The 15,267-nt window shown below is 38.7% G+C and overlaps 1 protein-coding gene across 4 annotated transcripts; it reads left to right on the top strand.

Moving 5' to 3' along the window:
• The first annotated feature begins 7,347 nt into the window (after positions 1-7,347).
• On the top strand, positions 7,348-10,347 carry LOC121982057 (receptor-like cytosolic serine/threonine-protein kinase RBK1). 4 transcript variants are annotated; one of them, XM_042534922.1, is made up of 9 exons: positions 7,348-7,655; positions 7,769-7,807; positions 7,897-7,959; positions 8,517-8,993; positions 9,058-9,252; positions 9,322-9,556; positions 9,629-9,764; positions 9,853-10,002; positions 10,068-10,347. In XM_042534922.1, the coding sequence occupies exons 1-9, from the start codon at positions 7,640-7,642 to the stop codon at positions 10,239-10,241; spliced, it is 1,485 nt and encodes a 494-aa protein (XP_042390856.1). In that variant the 5' UTR covers positions 7,348-7,639; the 3' UTR covers positions 10,242-10,347. The 4 variants fall into 4 exon arrangements, with proteins under 4 accessions (XP_042390856.1, XP_042390855.1, XP_042390854.1 ...); XM_042534921.1 differs by having other exon boundaries at positions 7,903-7,959; positions 9,058-9,556; XM_042534920.1 differs by having other exon boundaries at positions 7,900-7,959; positions 9,058-9,556.
• The last annotated feature ends 4,920 nt before the right edge of the window (positions 10,348-15,267 follow it).

The raw sequence follows: 15,267 nt of genomic DNA, 5'->3' as shown, positions 1-15,267 counted from the left end.
AGACCGATCCAGGTTTAGAGCTCCAGCCCTAAACCCTAAATGGTCCTGAGAACGAGCTACCGAGCCCTCTCTGACCACAGTCCGGAGAACGAGCTACCGAGCCCTCTCCGGCTTTCCGTGCCAAGTCTCCAACTTGGTCTTCTCCGTGCCAAGTCTCCATCCTTGGACTTTTCCCGTGCCAAGCTCCCTGCTTGGACTTTTCACCAGATGTCTGGTCAACCTTGACCCATCTGGATTTCCCTTGCCTGGCTTCACTCATCAGGACTTCCAAACTGCCTAGCTTCACTCACTAGGTTTTTCCCTTGCCTGGCTTCACTCACCAGGACTTTCACCTGGCTTCACTCACCAGGATTTTCACACTGCCTAACATCCCAGTTAGGACTTTCTCACTACCTGGCTTCACTCACCAGGACTTTCCAACTGCCTAACATCCCAGTTAGGACTTTCCCACTTCCTAGCTTCACTCACCAGGACTTTCCATACTGCCTAACATCCCAGTTAGGACTTTCCCACTGCCTGGCTTCACTCACCAGAACTTTCCACCTGCCTAACATCCCAGTTAGGACTTTCTCTCGTGCCAAGTCTCCATACTTGGACTTTCCGCGTGCCAAGCTACCTGCTTGGACTTTTCCCCGTGTCAAGTCTCCGTACTTGGACTTTTCCAGTGCCAAGTCTCCATACTTGGACTTTTCGCGAATCAGGTCAACCTTGACCTAAGGTTGCACCTACAATCTCCCAAATACCTATTCTTGTCAAACATCAAGAATACAACTCTCTTCTCGTCAAACATCGACATGCAACTCAACTAGGTCAACCTTGACCTAAGGTTGCACTGACAATCTTCCCAAGTCAAACATCAAAATACAACTCGAGTCAAGTCACCTCGAGTCGGGTCAATCAGGTCAACCTTGACCTGAGGTTGCACCAACATATGTATGTTCTTGTAGCATGATATTCTTGTTGAGTTAACCATCTAGAACCAGCCGCACCCATTGGTTTATCAGAAAATTTAAAAATAGAAAACATCGATGGGTTTATATTTTGAGAATCATCAAAATTTCTATGACACTTGTGATGTCTGGTTTTAATATTATCTATAAAACAATAGGAGCAGAAGGAAGATGCTTTCTCAACCAAATAAGCATTATATATTGACCCCTCAACTCTTGCTTTGTAATGAATATTATTCTTTAATTTTTGCAAAAATCGTTCAAATGGATACATCTATTTGTACTGCACAGGACCAGCTATTCGAGTCTCATATGGTAAATGTACTGGTAGATGTTCTATTAAATAAAAAAAACTAGGTGGAAATATGCGCTCTAGATTACAAAGTATGAGAGGAATGCCTATTTCTAGCCGAAGCATATCGACCGTCATAATACATCTCGTTATCAAATCTTTGAAAAATAGCCTCAACTCTGTAAGTGCTTGCCAAATATTATTGGGTAATAAATTATGAAAAGCTGTTGGAATAAGTCTTTGCATGAACACGTGGCAGTCATGACTCTTCATTCCAAACATCTTTAACTTGTTCATAGCAACGCATCGAGCCATATTTGAAGCATATCTATCTGGAAATTTGATTTCTTTCAACCAACTACATAAAGCTTATTTATCATCTTTATCCAATGTATAACAAGCTTTTGGAAATTTATTAGTTGTTTCATTCTGATACAACTCTGATCTATTGTCTAGTTCTTTTAATTCTCACGTGATTTTGCAGTATCCTTAGTTCTTCCAGGCACATTCATAATAGTGTTGAAGATATTATCAAAGAAATATTTCTCAACATGCATCACATCTATATTATGTCGAATGAGTAGATACTTCCAATAAGGCAGCTCCCAGAAAATGTTCCTTTTCTTCCAACCACACTTGCACATTCTAACAAGATATTTATTTATCTCATCAAAATTAGGTTGAGATACTCGGAGAAATCCATAACTATCTATTTGTTCAATGATTTCTTCACCTGAAGCATGGACTGTTAGGGGAGGTTTTTTGACTACAACATTCTTTAAAAAATATTTTTTATTTTGCCTAAAAGGGTGATCCACTGGTAAAAATTTATAGTAATTATCAAACCAGGATACCTTCCCACTACAAGGCAATGAAAATGCATCAGACTCTATCATGCAATATGGGCATACTAATTTACCAGTCGTGCTCCATCCTGATAACATTGAGTATGCTGAAAAATCACTGATCGTCCATAATACGGCAGCATGTAATGTAAAATTAGTTTTACTTGTAACATCATAAGTCATCGATCCTACATTCCATAATTCATTCAGCTCGACAATCAGAGGTTGCAAGAAAATATCTATCTTATCTTTGGGATTGGTTGGACCAGGAATAAGCACGACAAGGAACATAAATTCATTTTTCATGCACATCCATGGCAGTAAATTGTACAGTGTTAATATGACTGACCAAAATGAATATTGTTGTCTCGACTGACCAAATGGTTGAAATTCATCTATAGAAAGTCTCAATCTCATATTACGTGGTTCCATTGGAAAGAAAGAAAATATAGTATCAAGATGTTTCCATGCAAGGGAATCACAAGGATGACACATTATACCTCCTTCGTGCTCATGCTCATGCTCATGATGCCACATCATATGGCAAGCTGTAGCGGCAGATGCATACAAGCGTTGAGTCTAGTAGTTAATAGAAAATAATATATCACTTTCCAAGCAATATTTTTCTTCTTCTTCCCAGATATGCGAGTATGATACTTAAAATGAGGGTGAGTACAGATTTTGCATTCATTCAGATCGTTGTCTTCATTCTAAAATATCATGCAGTTATTTATATAACAATCAATCTTCTCTACAGACAAACTTAAACCTTCGATCAATTTCTTTATTTCATAGAAGCTATCAGTCATTATGTTATCAGCAGGGAGTAACTTTGATATCAATTGACATATATTATCGTAACATCTTTTAGAAAAATGATGTTCTACTTTCATATTTAATAACCTTACGGTAGCTGATAATTGAGAATGACTAGAAGACATGTCTTCCCACACTTCTCTTTCACTTGCCTTTAGCATTTCATATAATTGTTGATATTCAGGTATTCATATTTCATCTATATTGGAATAATCAACTGCATTCATCGCATCGTGAACCACTGATTGTATTGTAATATCAATATTAGTTAATGCTTCAGGAGCGGTAACAGTTGTCCTAGATGACAAACCACTAGAAGACACAATTGGTTCATATAAATAAGCCTCTTCGTGACAGTACCAATTGTAGTAATCTCCAATCATTTCTACATATATGCATTTTTACAGTATTCTCATTATGAAAATCTCTATTTTGATATTTTTTATGATTATACGGACACCATAGCTTGGTACCATTCATACATTCTTAATGACTTTTAGTAATTCTTAATGACTTTTAGTAAAGTTCATAAACTGTTCAACTTCAGCAATAAAATCATCTCTAATAAATTTATTTTCTAATCGATTGTACATCCATTACATTGTTACCTATTGAGAATATAATTTGAAATAGTATTAAACTTGTATCATATGAAATAAGTTTAAATAAAGCATTATGAACTTAATTTCATCTCATGATCTTTGTATCATATTATTAAAAATCCCCTCTGCACTAAAGCAAATAAATGATAAACTTAGAATATAATGGTATTGCTTAGGGTATCATTACAAACTTAGAATTTCACGTTATTGCTTAGGGAATCATTATAAACTTAGAATTTCTAATAACCCCATGAATTTCATGTTAGGGTATCGCCTCTCATAAGGAATGTAATGATAGAGTGATAAACCTATGATCAAATGTTATTGCTTTTGGAATTTTGATATGAAAATGGGGGATTTAGGTTTTTGGAATTTTGATATGAAAATGGGGGGATTTAGGTTTTTGGAATTTTGATATGAAAATGGGGGATTTAGGTTTGAGTGCTAAGACTATAAAATGAAATAGCAATGCATGTAATGGAATCAAATCCTAATAAATGAAAGACATTGCAAGTAAAGGAAACCTAATCTAACCTAAATTATGATTGTAAGGAAATTAAAAGCAATATAAAGTAAGACATTCAACAAAATTAAGCATGGAGCGAAACCTAGAACATTAAAGAAACCTAATTTAATCTAACCTAATTACATTTGAATAAAGATAAAAACATAAGAGAAACATGAAACATTCAATTAACAAAGCATTGGAAGAATATAAGCTAAGAAATTGCAAAACTAAAAGAGACAAATGATTGAGGCATTTCAACGACCACTTCGTAAGTATGAATTGAATTAAGTAAAGTGTGAATAGATCAAATTGATTACAAGCATTCAACATTGCAGTTAACATCAACAAAAATTAACCATCACACAAGAAGAAACAATACATGACCACACAATAAGTAACCCAAACTCACTGATGCGGTGGATGGAACGCGAGTAGGCCCCTGCGGCTAGCCTTGAGCAGGACCAGGACACAACAGTCGGTCGTCGGCCTCGAGCAGGACACTGCAGTCGAGCGACCGTGAGCAGGCCATTGCAGCAGCAAGTCGACCGCGAGCAGGCCATTCCAGCAATAAGTTGGCCGCAAGCAAGCTTGCAACGGTCGACCATGAGCAGGCCTGAGATCGGCTCGTGCGCGTGAGAACAAGAAGAGAGGAGGGAGGAGGAGAGGAACATACTCCGAGTCGCCGGTTGCTGGGAAGAGGAGATAATCGAAAACGGGAGAGGAGAGGGGTTCTTCGAGAGAGGTTGTTGATCGCTGACAGAGGTTCGCCGATTGTGCGATTATGAGGAGAGGAGAGGAGAGGAGGTCGCGTGCCCTAATTTCTAACTAGGGTTTTCGACTGAATTTAATTCGGTTGGTAATTATCGATTGAATTTGCACTTGCAAACCCGTAAACCTGAAACTTGCAAACCCGAAACCACTCCCGCATTGAGAATTGTCGACTGAATGTTAATTTCAGCCAGCAATTACCGACTGAATTTAATTCAGTCGGTGTTTATCGAATGAATTAATTTCAGTCGGAGATTCCGTCATTATATGCATGCTTTTTTATAGTGGGTAAAATTGGTTGATGGACTAAACATCCTTGTATTGACATGAAATTAGTTTATATATGTGTATCTAGTTCTCTTGATTATATCGATACCCTCAAATGTCAATTTGACCCAATATATAGAGAACAATAATTTTTTAAACACGAATGTGTTTGAAAAATCTAATTTATATTCAAAAAATCACTGCTTTCAATATATTGAGTTGAATTGACGTTTGAGGATAGAGATATAATCAGGAGAACTATATGAACACGTAGAAACTAGTTTCATGTCAATCTGAAAATGTTTGGTCTATTAGTTCATTTTGTCCAAAATTAGTTGATGGATCAAACGACCTCGGATTGACATGAAACTAGTTCCTATATGTTCGTATAATTCTCCTGATTATATTCATGTCCTCAAATGTTAATTGGCTTTCTAATTAAGGTTTTTATTCCCGATGTTTTTTCTTCTCAGTGCCCTAAAATCTTCCTCTATGACCAGATCCTCTTCAACCTCCTCTCCGATCTCAGGCACACTCCTCTCCTCTCTCCGACATCGACAAGCATCCTGCCAGAGTGCCAGTATGCTCGATTCTCTCTCCTTTTCTCTCCTCTCTTAGTGAAGGCTTGGCGGTGACCTTGCAATGATGTCTCGCCTTGGTTGCGGCCTCATAATGAGACCTCGCCTTGGCCATGGCCTCATAATGAGGCCTCACCTTGACTACAACCTCGCAATGAGGTCGTGAGGTCAAGCATGACCTCAATAGTGTACCCTGGCCGGCTTGAATTCGCCTCCTAATTAGAAATTCTGACTACACCATTGTTTATTGCTTTTCACTAAAAAAAATCTCCATATATTTTTTGTGTGAGCCCTATATTATCATATTTTTTTTATTTAATATTGTTAGGTATAATTTTTATTGAATATTTTTTAGGCCCCACCCACATTCTGATTTTTTTTAGAAAAAAAACAGATTTAAAATTTTACTAATGCTCTTAAAATAAAATCTCCAACTTCACACACACACACACACACACACACACACACACACACACACACACACACACACACACACACACACACACAATCCCTAACTTGTATTGGAAATCCCTAACTTGCCCTTTAGTGCATTCAATTGAGGCAACCCACCCTCAATCTTGCCCTTTAGTGCATTCAATTAAGGCAACCTACCCTCAATCTAATCCTCTTCATTTTGGGCTACTTACACGTAAGCTCAATCACTAAATACAATTTGCATAACTAGACACCTTTACACTTAATGCACCAATGCCAAGTACAAATAGATAATTTCTACGAGTAACCTTGATTGACTTTTGGGGTTTAGGGTTTTTAGGCTGACTTTTTTGACCCTCAAAATGGCTCTCTCCTCGACCAACATTGCCACCCGAGGCAAATTGAATGACATCAAGCAGTTGAAAGGGTCTACACTCAAAGACATAAACAGGGTTGTGTGCCAACAAGGAAAGGTCAAAAAATACTCAATGAGGAGGTTTGTCAGGTTGTCATGGAACTCATAGAACCTGAAAATCATCTCGACTCAAACTTAAACTAACGATGTTATTATCCTTAAATATTTATCTAATACATACAAATTTATAGTAGTTTTTATTTTTAATATATTGTAAATAATTTAAGATTATAAAAATTTATAAATTACATGTATCCATATATATATATATATATATATATATATAATATGTTTAAATGTTAATATCTTACTGTTGAATGAATATGAATATAAATGGGTTTTATTAAATTAAACACCAAATTTGTTCAGAAACCATTCATTTATGATCTTAATTTTAACTGGTCTTTGAATGAGTTACTAGTGCAACTATCTACATTGAACAATGAATAGTGGAATGTAACAAACACAGTTATAATTTTATTACTTTATTATTAATTAAATTTGAACCAGGGTAAAAAGTCCATGCTTGAAAAATTATCAAAAATAGAACTGAAATTGGATGCATAAAAATCATGAAATACAAATTAAAATTGTCCCTATTCTATTTTATTTAAATGGAAATCTGACTCAACGAGATTTCCTTTTTCAAAAATGAACTTCTCCATCAATCTTCCATAAATATTCTTTGGATCCTTTAAATTTATTTTAATTGTTTTTTTTGGTTTAATAAATTTTTTATTTTTTAAATCAGGACCTCAATCCAAGGCACTGTTAATGACCAAATCCAAGTAAATCTTGACCTTCCCTTTTCATGGGTCCCCTCCCCCTAAAAGATACCAGGGTACCAGCTCCATTTCAGGAACTTGATCCACTTCCCTCTCAATTCTTTAATTTTTTTTCTTCATAAAGAATTCCTTTTGTTTTCTCATCCTTTTAAGAATCCCTGCGTTCTTTGATTCCGCCGTTGCACTTCTTTTCAAGAAATCCTCAGCTGTTTTTGAAATCATCTCTTGCTTGCTTCCCTCTCTCTCTCTTTCTCTATTTTCTTCTTGACCCAGCAAAACTTGTAAGGCTTTCCCAACCCCTGGGACGCCAACTCTTCTCCTCTTCTTCTGTTTCCTCTCACCCAAGTTTGAATTTTGCCACCAAATCAGGGAAACTTGATGACTTCTAAGGAAGGTAAGGCCTTTTGCTGCAGTGATTCTTCTGTTAAAATCTCTTATTTTCCAACTTGATTATGGCATGCATGGTTTGAGTGATGAAACTCATAGAGCTTCTGCTATTGTCTACAGAGCTTGATCCAGAGGAAGCTTCTTTGGATTCTGAACGAGGTTTGTTTATTTATCACTAGTATTTTTCCGTTTCCCCTCTATTTTTGTTTTGTTTTGTTTTGTTTTTGGATTTAATAAAGTATTTTTAGAAGTAGAGGAGCAGCTTTCTTCACAAGGGGAGACACAGAAGGCCTCTTCGATTACAGATGAAGGTTGGCTTCAGATCAATTTATCTTTCCTTTGTTTTTTGTAGTTTTTTTCCCCTCTGTGCAGTAAAATTTTGAGAGCCTTTTGTTTTCTTATTTATGTTTTGTATGATTGCAGTTCATCTTCCTCTGTTTTCCTCTCCCTTTTGAGAAATTTCAAACAATATGTGAGAAACATGCCTCACGTGCAAGCAATTTGAGAATATTAATGCCAAGAATAACATCAACAAACTTACAAAAGTGTGATTAATGAACAAAAATGCAAGTTCTGAGATCAATCTGATGGATTAATTAAGGCTCTGTTTCTTAGAGGATGGGGGAAGAACAAAGAGTAAGCATACAAAAATTAGAGGACAATCTATGCCTATTATTAGATAATCAGAACCACTGAGAAGAACTCCTTGGTTGATCTGAAGATAGCCCTTGGAAGAGATCATTTTAGTGTAAAGTATGGCTAAGAGGCTATAATTTAGTATTGCACCCAATAATTCTATAATCAACTAATTTTTAGAACTCTGACAGTAATTTGACTTGGCTAACAGTTTTGTTTCTCTTGATCTTAGGAAAAGATAAGAATGAACACAACTCCGGATCTGAAACAAACAGCACCTGCATTGATGAAGACTCTAACCAAAGCTCACCAAGAGGAGTTCTTGAGATCACTGCATCAATTGCAGACTCCGATGGCGGCGGCAGCAGCAGCAGCAGTGATTCTTCATCAATTGAGCCAGGGCCGGAGTCCCACAGCCTGCACTGGAGAACCTTTATTGCAGGACTAATAATGAGGAAGAAGAGATCGATGACGAGGCTGTCGACGTTTCCACCAACAATTACAAGGCGCTCGAGCTTGGGCGGGGCATTGGAGAGGATCAAGAGCAGCAGCAAGGATAGTTTTGAGAGAAAAGAAGTTGCATTGGAGATCAAAATGGAGGGGATCAAGATCAGCAGCAAGGGTACATTGGAGGTCAAAATGGCAAGGCCTTCATGGAGGAGCTTTGCTTATGAAGAGCTTGCCGCTGCCACAGATGGATTTTGTCCAGGCACGTAAAAGTTTTGTCGAAGACAAGCGATCGATTCTAATGCATTTCTGTTTAATTTTGACAGAGAAATTGATCGGCAAGGGTGGCCATGCCGAGGTCTACAAGGGTTGCCTAGCCGACGGCCAACTCGTGGCCGTGAAGAGGCTGATAAAGAAGGACGGCGAGGAGGAACGAATAGGAGATTTCTTGTCCGAGCTCGGAATCATCGCTCATGTTGCTCATCCGAATGCAGCACAGCTTCTCGGATTCAGTGTGGAAGGTGGTTTGCACTTGGTTTTGCAGTTCTCTCCTCATGGAAGCTTGGCCTCTGTGCTTCATGGTTCTTCAGGTTCAAGGCAAAAGCTTGACTGGAAGCTGAGGTTCGAGATTGCACTTGGCATAGCACAAGGGCTTCGCTACCTCCATGAAGGCTGCCAAAGACGCATAATCCACAGAGACATCAAGGCCTCCAACATACTACTGACTGAAGACTTCCAGCCACAGATCTCCGACTTCGGACTCGCGAAGTGGCTGCCCGGCAAGTGGAATCACCATGTTGTGTTCCCCATCGAAGGCACATTTGGGTAAGACGACATCTCCTTGTAAACCCAGCCATGGCAGAGCTTTGTTCTCGAGGAGATTAACACGTTGGACAGTTACTTGGCGCCAGAGTACTTCATGCATGGAGTGGTGAACGAGAAGACAGATGTGTTTGCATTTGGGGTGCTGCTGCTTGAGATCGTAACGGGAAGGAGAGCCATCGATTCATCGAGGCAGAGCCTGGTGATTTGGGTAAACATGGTTTTCTAACTTTGTTTAACTGCCAATTCTTCGCCAACCTCAACCATGGCCGGAATCTATCTGTCCGTGCTTGCAACAGGCGAAACCATTGCTGGACGCAAACAACGTCGAGGAACTCGTCGACGCTTCCCTCCGAGATGCGTACGACGGCGATGAATTGGCCCGAGCGCTGCGAGTCGCTTCGGTTTGCATCCATCACCTCTCCACCTCGAGGCCCGCCATGAACCAGGTGAGCTTAAGCCCACAAGCTTCTTCTTCATCAAGAAACCATCAAGTGTGATGATCTTCGCGCAGGTGGTGCGGTTTCTGCAAGGGGAAGAGGGATCGATCGAGCTCGTCGGAGGAGAATCGAAGGAAAGAGTTGCGAAAACGCCGTTGTTTGACGGTGGCGAAATGGATGATGACTACACATGCTCCAAGTACCTCAGGGACCTGCACAGGCACAAACAGCTTGCTCTGGAGCAGTGAATTACGGAAGCTCAACGCTTGACTCTGTAAAAAATATCTGAACTGTAATTGTATCTTTAATTGCTGATTTATAAGCTTCGAATGTTGGAGATGAAATTCCGGTGTGTCCAAGAATTTTCTATAATCTCTTCTCTATGTAATTCCGGTGTCTCCCAGAATTGGTAGAATGCAATCGTGCTAAAAACTAGAAAAGTTTAATGTTTTTTTTTTTAAAATAGACAAAGATTGCTAAATTGATGCCTACATCCAGAAATCACTTCTACTGTATAAGAAGGATTACAATGCTTCTTCATCTCACAAGGTGGCTTTCAAAACATACACACTCACACACTTTCTCTTTTACTTCGATATAAAACCATGTCCTAAGTTTAAGTCTTTAAAGAGAACTTGAACTTCCCTCTATTTGTTGCTCTACTAATGTGTTTGTTGATGTCTTCTTCTGGTTCTTGTAAGAGATACCGATTTATACATCTTACAAGCAATCTTTTACATTTTGTAAATCTTCACCCAGGTATGTGATGACCTTGCACTTCTCAAAAGGAAGTGTCTCTTTACGAGAGACATGATTTTTACGCTTCTCAATAAGGAGGATTTCCATCAAATTCTCCCCCTTCCGACTTAATTTTTAGGATATGGTCACACCGACTCCTAAGCAACAATCTTCGAGCTTCTTTGTCGAAACGTTCTTGGTTATCATGTCGGACCAGTTCACTTCAGTATGAACTTTCTCGATTGCTTATCCTCAAGTATTTGTATGGTATTGGAGACTTGTATTTTTAGCTAAATAGATGATACTCTGATTATCATAATATAATACAAAATATACTTGTTGAAGCCCAATTCTAGTAGAAAACTCATCCATAATAATTCTACTTTGATAGTCGATAGTGCAACACATTTTTGTAACTATGACTGCCAAGAAATAGCTACCCCTACAAAGATAGTCAAATATCCAGAGATTGACTTTCTGCTATCGACATCTCTAGCTAGATCAGCATCTGTGTATCCATTCAACACAGGCTTTCCTTCACTAAAACGTAAACATAATTTTGTTGTCCCTCAAAGATATCTTAGAATTCACTTCACTACGGCTCAATGCTCTCATCTTAGTTTCGACGGGAATATGCTAGCAATGCCAATAGCATATGCAAGATCAGATTGAGTACAAATCATTTCATACATAAGACTTTTGACAGTCGATTGATATGGAACACATTTGCTCACGTTCCTCCTTGGTTGTCGGACTGTGCTTGACATTCAACCTAAAATGTCCACTAAGCGGTGTACTAACAGGTAAGGGTGTAAATGAGTCAAGTCGCTCATGAGTTACTTGAAGCTCAATTCGATAAAAGCTCGTTTGAGCTCGTTTAATGAGGCTCGTTAATATAAACAAACTAAGCTCAAACTTCACAATATTTGACTCGTTAGCTCGTAAACATATTCGTTAAGCTTATTGTTGGTGTGGTTAGCACTAACGGTCTAACTCAAGTTTTGATAAATGACAAAATAAGTTAAGTTAGTTTCGTTGTTATCTAACACTCTGATCGAGTGTACAGGAGAAGCCCAGACAGGTCGATGGACCGACCTGATGTCTAGCACGAAACCCAACTAGGTCGACGGGCCGATCGGATAGCTGGCACGAAGTCCAAACGGGTCGATGGGTTGACCGGACATTTGACACGAAGTCTAGCTAGGTCGACTGACTGACCGGATAGCTGGCACGAAATCTAGACAGGTCGAAGGGTTGACCGGACGTCTGGTAGATAAGTCACTAGAGGAGAGTGACTGTGAGGACGCATTCTCGGGAAGGGAACATTAGGCGTCGATCCAACTTAGATCAATTTCGGATATCTAATTCGAGATCGTGACTAGATTCCGGTCTCGAGGAGATGAAATCTAATTACTATTCTGCATATCTATAAATTGTGCTAACATTCTGTTTTGCAGGATATGATTTATACTTGCCTCGGACTAACGTTTTCTTGCAGGAAGGAGATTGCAGAAAATAAGGGTCCGAGCACCCGGAAGCAACTTTTATCCATATTGTTGTCGCCTCGCCACGTGGAGATCATTGACTAACTCGGCTACGCCACATTCAGGGCGCTCTGAAGGGATCCGGGCGCCCCGAACCTCCTATATAAGGAGGGTGAAGGCTGAAGTAAAGGAACAACGAACGATCTACTCTGCTGTGCTCCTGCGACGCTCCTCCGACAAAGTGCTACTATTTTCTTTTTCTAATCATTGTCGGTACTCTTTCCTTAAAAGCATTTGTACTTAAACTTGTAATATTTTACGAATTGCTAGTGGATTAGCCAGCGAAAGCACTCGACGAGTGCGGGCCTTGGAGTAGGAGTCGACATAGGCTCCGAACTAAGTAAATTGATTATGTGTTAGCGTTTTTGTGTTTTTTCGCTTATTTTGCTGCGTGCTTACTCGATATTTTTTTAAATCGCTATTCACCCCCTCTCTAGCGAATTCTCGATCCAACACTTATGAATCAACTTTTAAATAAAAAAATTAATAGTTTTGATATTGAGTTTATAGATTTTACACTCTACTTATGAAGCATATTGATAAATATATTAAATTTCTTTATTAGAATAAAAATATAAATTTTAATAAGAATATTATATTTTTTTTCTAAATATATAATTTAATTTTTAATGAATATTTAAATTTATATTTATTAAACTTGTTTAGGTTCGATAACAGCTCGAATAAGCTCGTAAATCATGAATATATTCGTTAAATAAAGTTTAACTCGGCTCTATTATAAACGAGTCAAACTCAAACATTCAAGAGTTCGACTCAACTCGGCTTAATTACACTCCTACTAATAGGCTTTGCCTTATGCTTGTTGAATCTTTTAAGTGTCTTTTCAAGGTATTTCTCTTGAGATAACCATATCACCTTCTTCAATCTATCTCGACTGATTTGCATACCAAGAATCTTTTTACGAGTTCTAAATCTTCCATTGCAAAAAACTTGCTTAAAGCATTCAACCCAGCTATTCTGTCGGAGTTCTTTTCTACTATCAACGTATTATCGACATATAATAGGAGTATGAGGAAATCACCTTCGACATATTTCTTTATAAATACATAGTGATCCGTTTGAGTCTTTCTGATTCCAGGTTCATTCATAATGAATCAAACTTTTTATACCACTATCGAGAGGGAGGGGGGCATGTTTTAAACCATAAAGACTCTTCTTCAATCTACATACCATGTTTTCTTTGCGTGAAGCTTTGAATCCTTGAGGTTATTTCATATAAATTTCTTCTTCTAATTTTCTATGAAGAAAGACAGTTTTCACATCAAGTTGCTCCACTTCTAAATCTAAGCTAGCAGTAAACCTAAGTAAAACTCGGATCGACGTAAATTTTACAATGGGAAAAATATCTCTTCAAAATCAACTCCTTTCTTTTGACCAAATCATTTCACAACCAATCGAGCTTTATACGTAGGTTGAGTTCTATTTTCTTCAGCTTTCAACTTATACACCCATTTGCTTTCAAGGCTTTCCTACCCGTAGGAAGTTTTACCAGCTCGTATGTGTGATTATCATGCAATGATTGCATCTCCTCCATTGCTTTGTTCGATTATTCTTTTTGTTCATCAATTATGACTTACTCATAAATTTGAGGCTCTCATTCTTCTGCCGAAATTATATATTCATCAGGATTGTACCTTACTGAGGGTCGTCTTTGTTGGATCGGGTGAACCAGATAGAGCGGGTGAATAGACGACTTGCAAAACAAGGTTACAATTTCTCTTACTTTCTTGTTTAGTAAGGACACACAATTAATAAAAAAAAACATAAAAGAAAATAAAGGCCAAAAATTACTTGGTTAGAACATAAGTGGTTGTTAATCAAGGTAGTGAAAGCACAATATCAAAAAACTCCTTCTTCGACAAAGGTAAAATGCGGAGAAGCCCTTTATAGTAGCTGAAAGCTCAGACATCGAAAAACAAGAATAGAAATGCAAGTACAGGTGTGTCCTTTACAATTGACTTTAGGGCTCTATTTATAGTTCAATGGTCAAAGTGATCATTTTGCTGACTTGGTAGTTCAGGCCGCCTTGAACAGTTGGAGGCTCCTCCAAGTGAATAAAATTTTATTCGCACAACAATGTCTTGAATCAAATGGAGGCACCTCAGTTCATTGGAGGTGTCTCGAATCAAAACTTGGAGGCACCTCAAATCATCGGAGGCGACTCAGCTCTGCTGATGTGGACTCCTCTGCTTATCCGTTTGGCAATGGCTCCTGGCCATTGGAGGCACCTCCAGATCTGAAGCACCTCCAGTACTGTTTATTCGAGGTACTTTAAGTTCTATCTGAGACGGCTTGACTACTATTCATCTGAATGGTTAATCTCAGAATTGACCATTTTTTCCTTGTGCTTGAATTTTGTGATGTTCTGATTGTCCGGTGTTGAGCACGCCTAAACCCAACTCCAACTTTCTTCTCTAGCAGTCTTCCTCCCTGACTTCTTGTCCCTCGGACACTTCTCCCGCATCATTCTCACTCCACCGATATACTCTTTCGAAGTTCCTCATCCCTCGGATGCACCAAGTGTTAAGTTTTGAAAAAAAAAGGGAAAAAAAATACAACCCATACCTTCCCACGTGCAACCCCACCCTCTCCCTACCTCCTCCTTTTTCTTCCTCTTTTCTTTTGTTCCCCACCGAAGCTTGCAACCCCTTTCTCTTCTTCTTCTCTCTCCTCTCCAACAGAAACAAGAACAAGCTTCCCCTTCCTTGCTGTCTTGCTTCTCGTCGGCACCATCAGAGCTCGTTTGAGGTTGTCGGAGCTCACTGGACCACTAACTAAGAGGGGAAAGTGAAGCCCTAGTTGTTGCCCTATAACCAAGCACAGTAGCTGTCAAAGCTAGCTATGACCTTCGCTGGAGCTTGCCGAGACAACCGGTGAAAAGGAAAAAGGTTTCCTCTCCCCTTATTTCAGTAACCGTCCTCTCTATTTTCATCCTTCCCCGACTAACATAGTTGCCTTTCTTCTCCTCCAA

Source organism: Zingiber officinale, chromosome 5A (assembly GCF_018446385.1).
Source record: "Zingiber officinale cultivar Zhangliang chromosome 5A, Zo_v1.1, whole genome shotgun sequence".
In the NCBI taxonomy this organism is placed as follows: domain Eukaryota; kingdom Viridiplantae; phylum Streptophyta; class Magnoliopsida; order Zingiberales; family Zingiberaceae; genus Zingiber; species Zingiber officinale.
The sequence above is the reverse complement of the archived record's forward strand: the minus strand, read 5'-3'. Positions and strand labels throughout refer to the sequence as shown.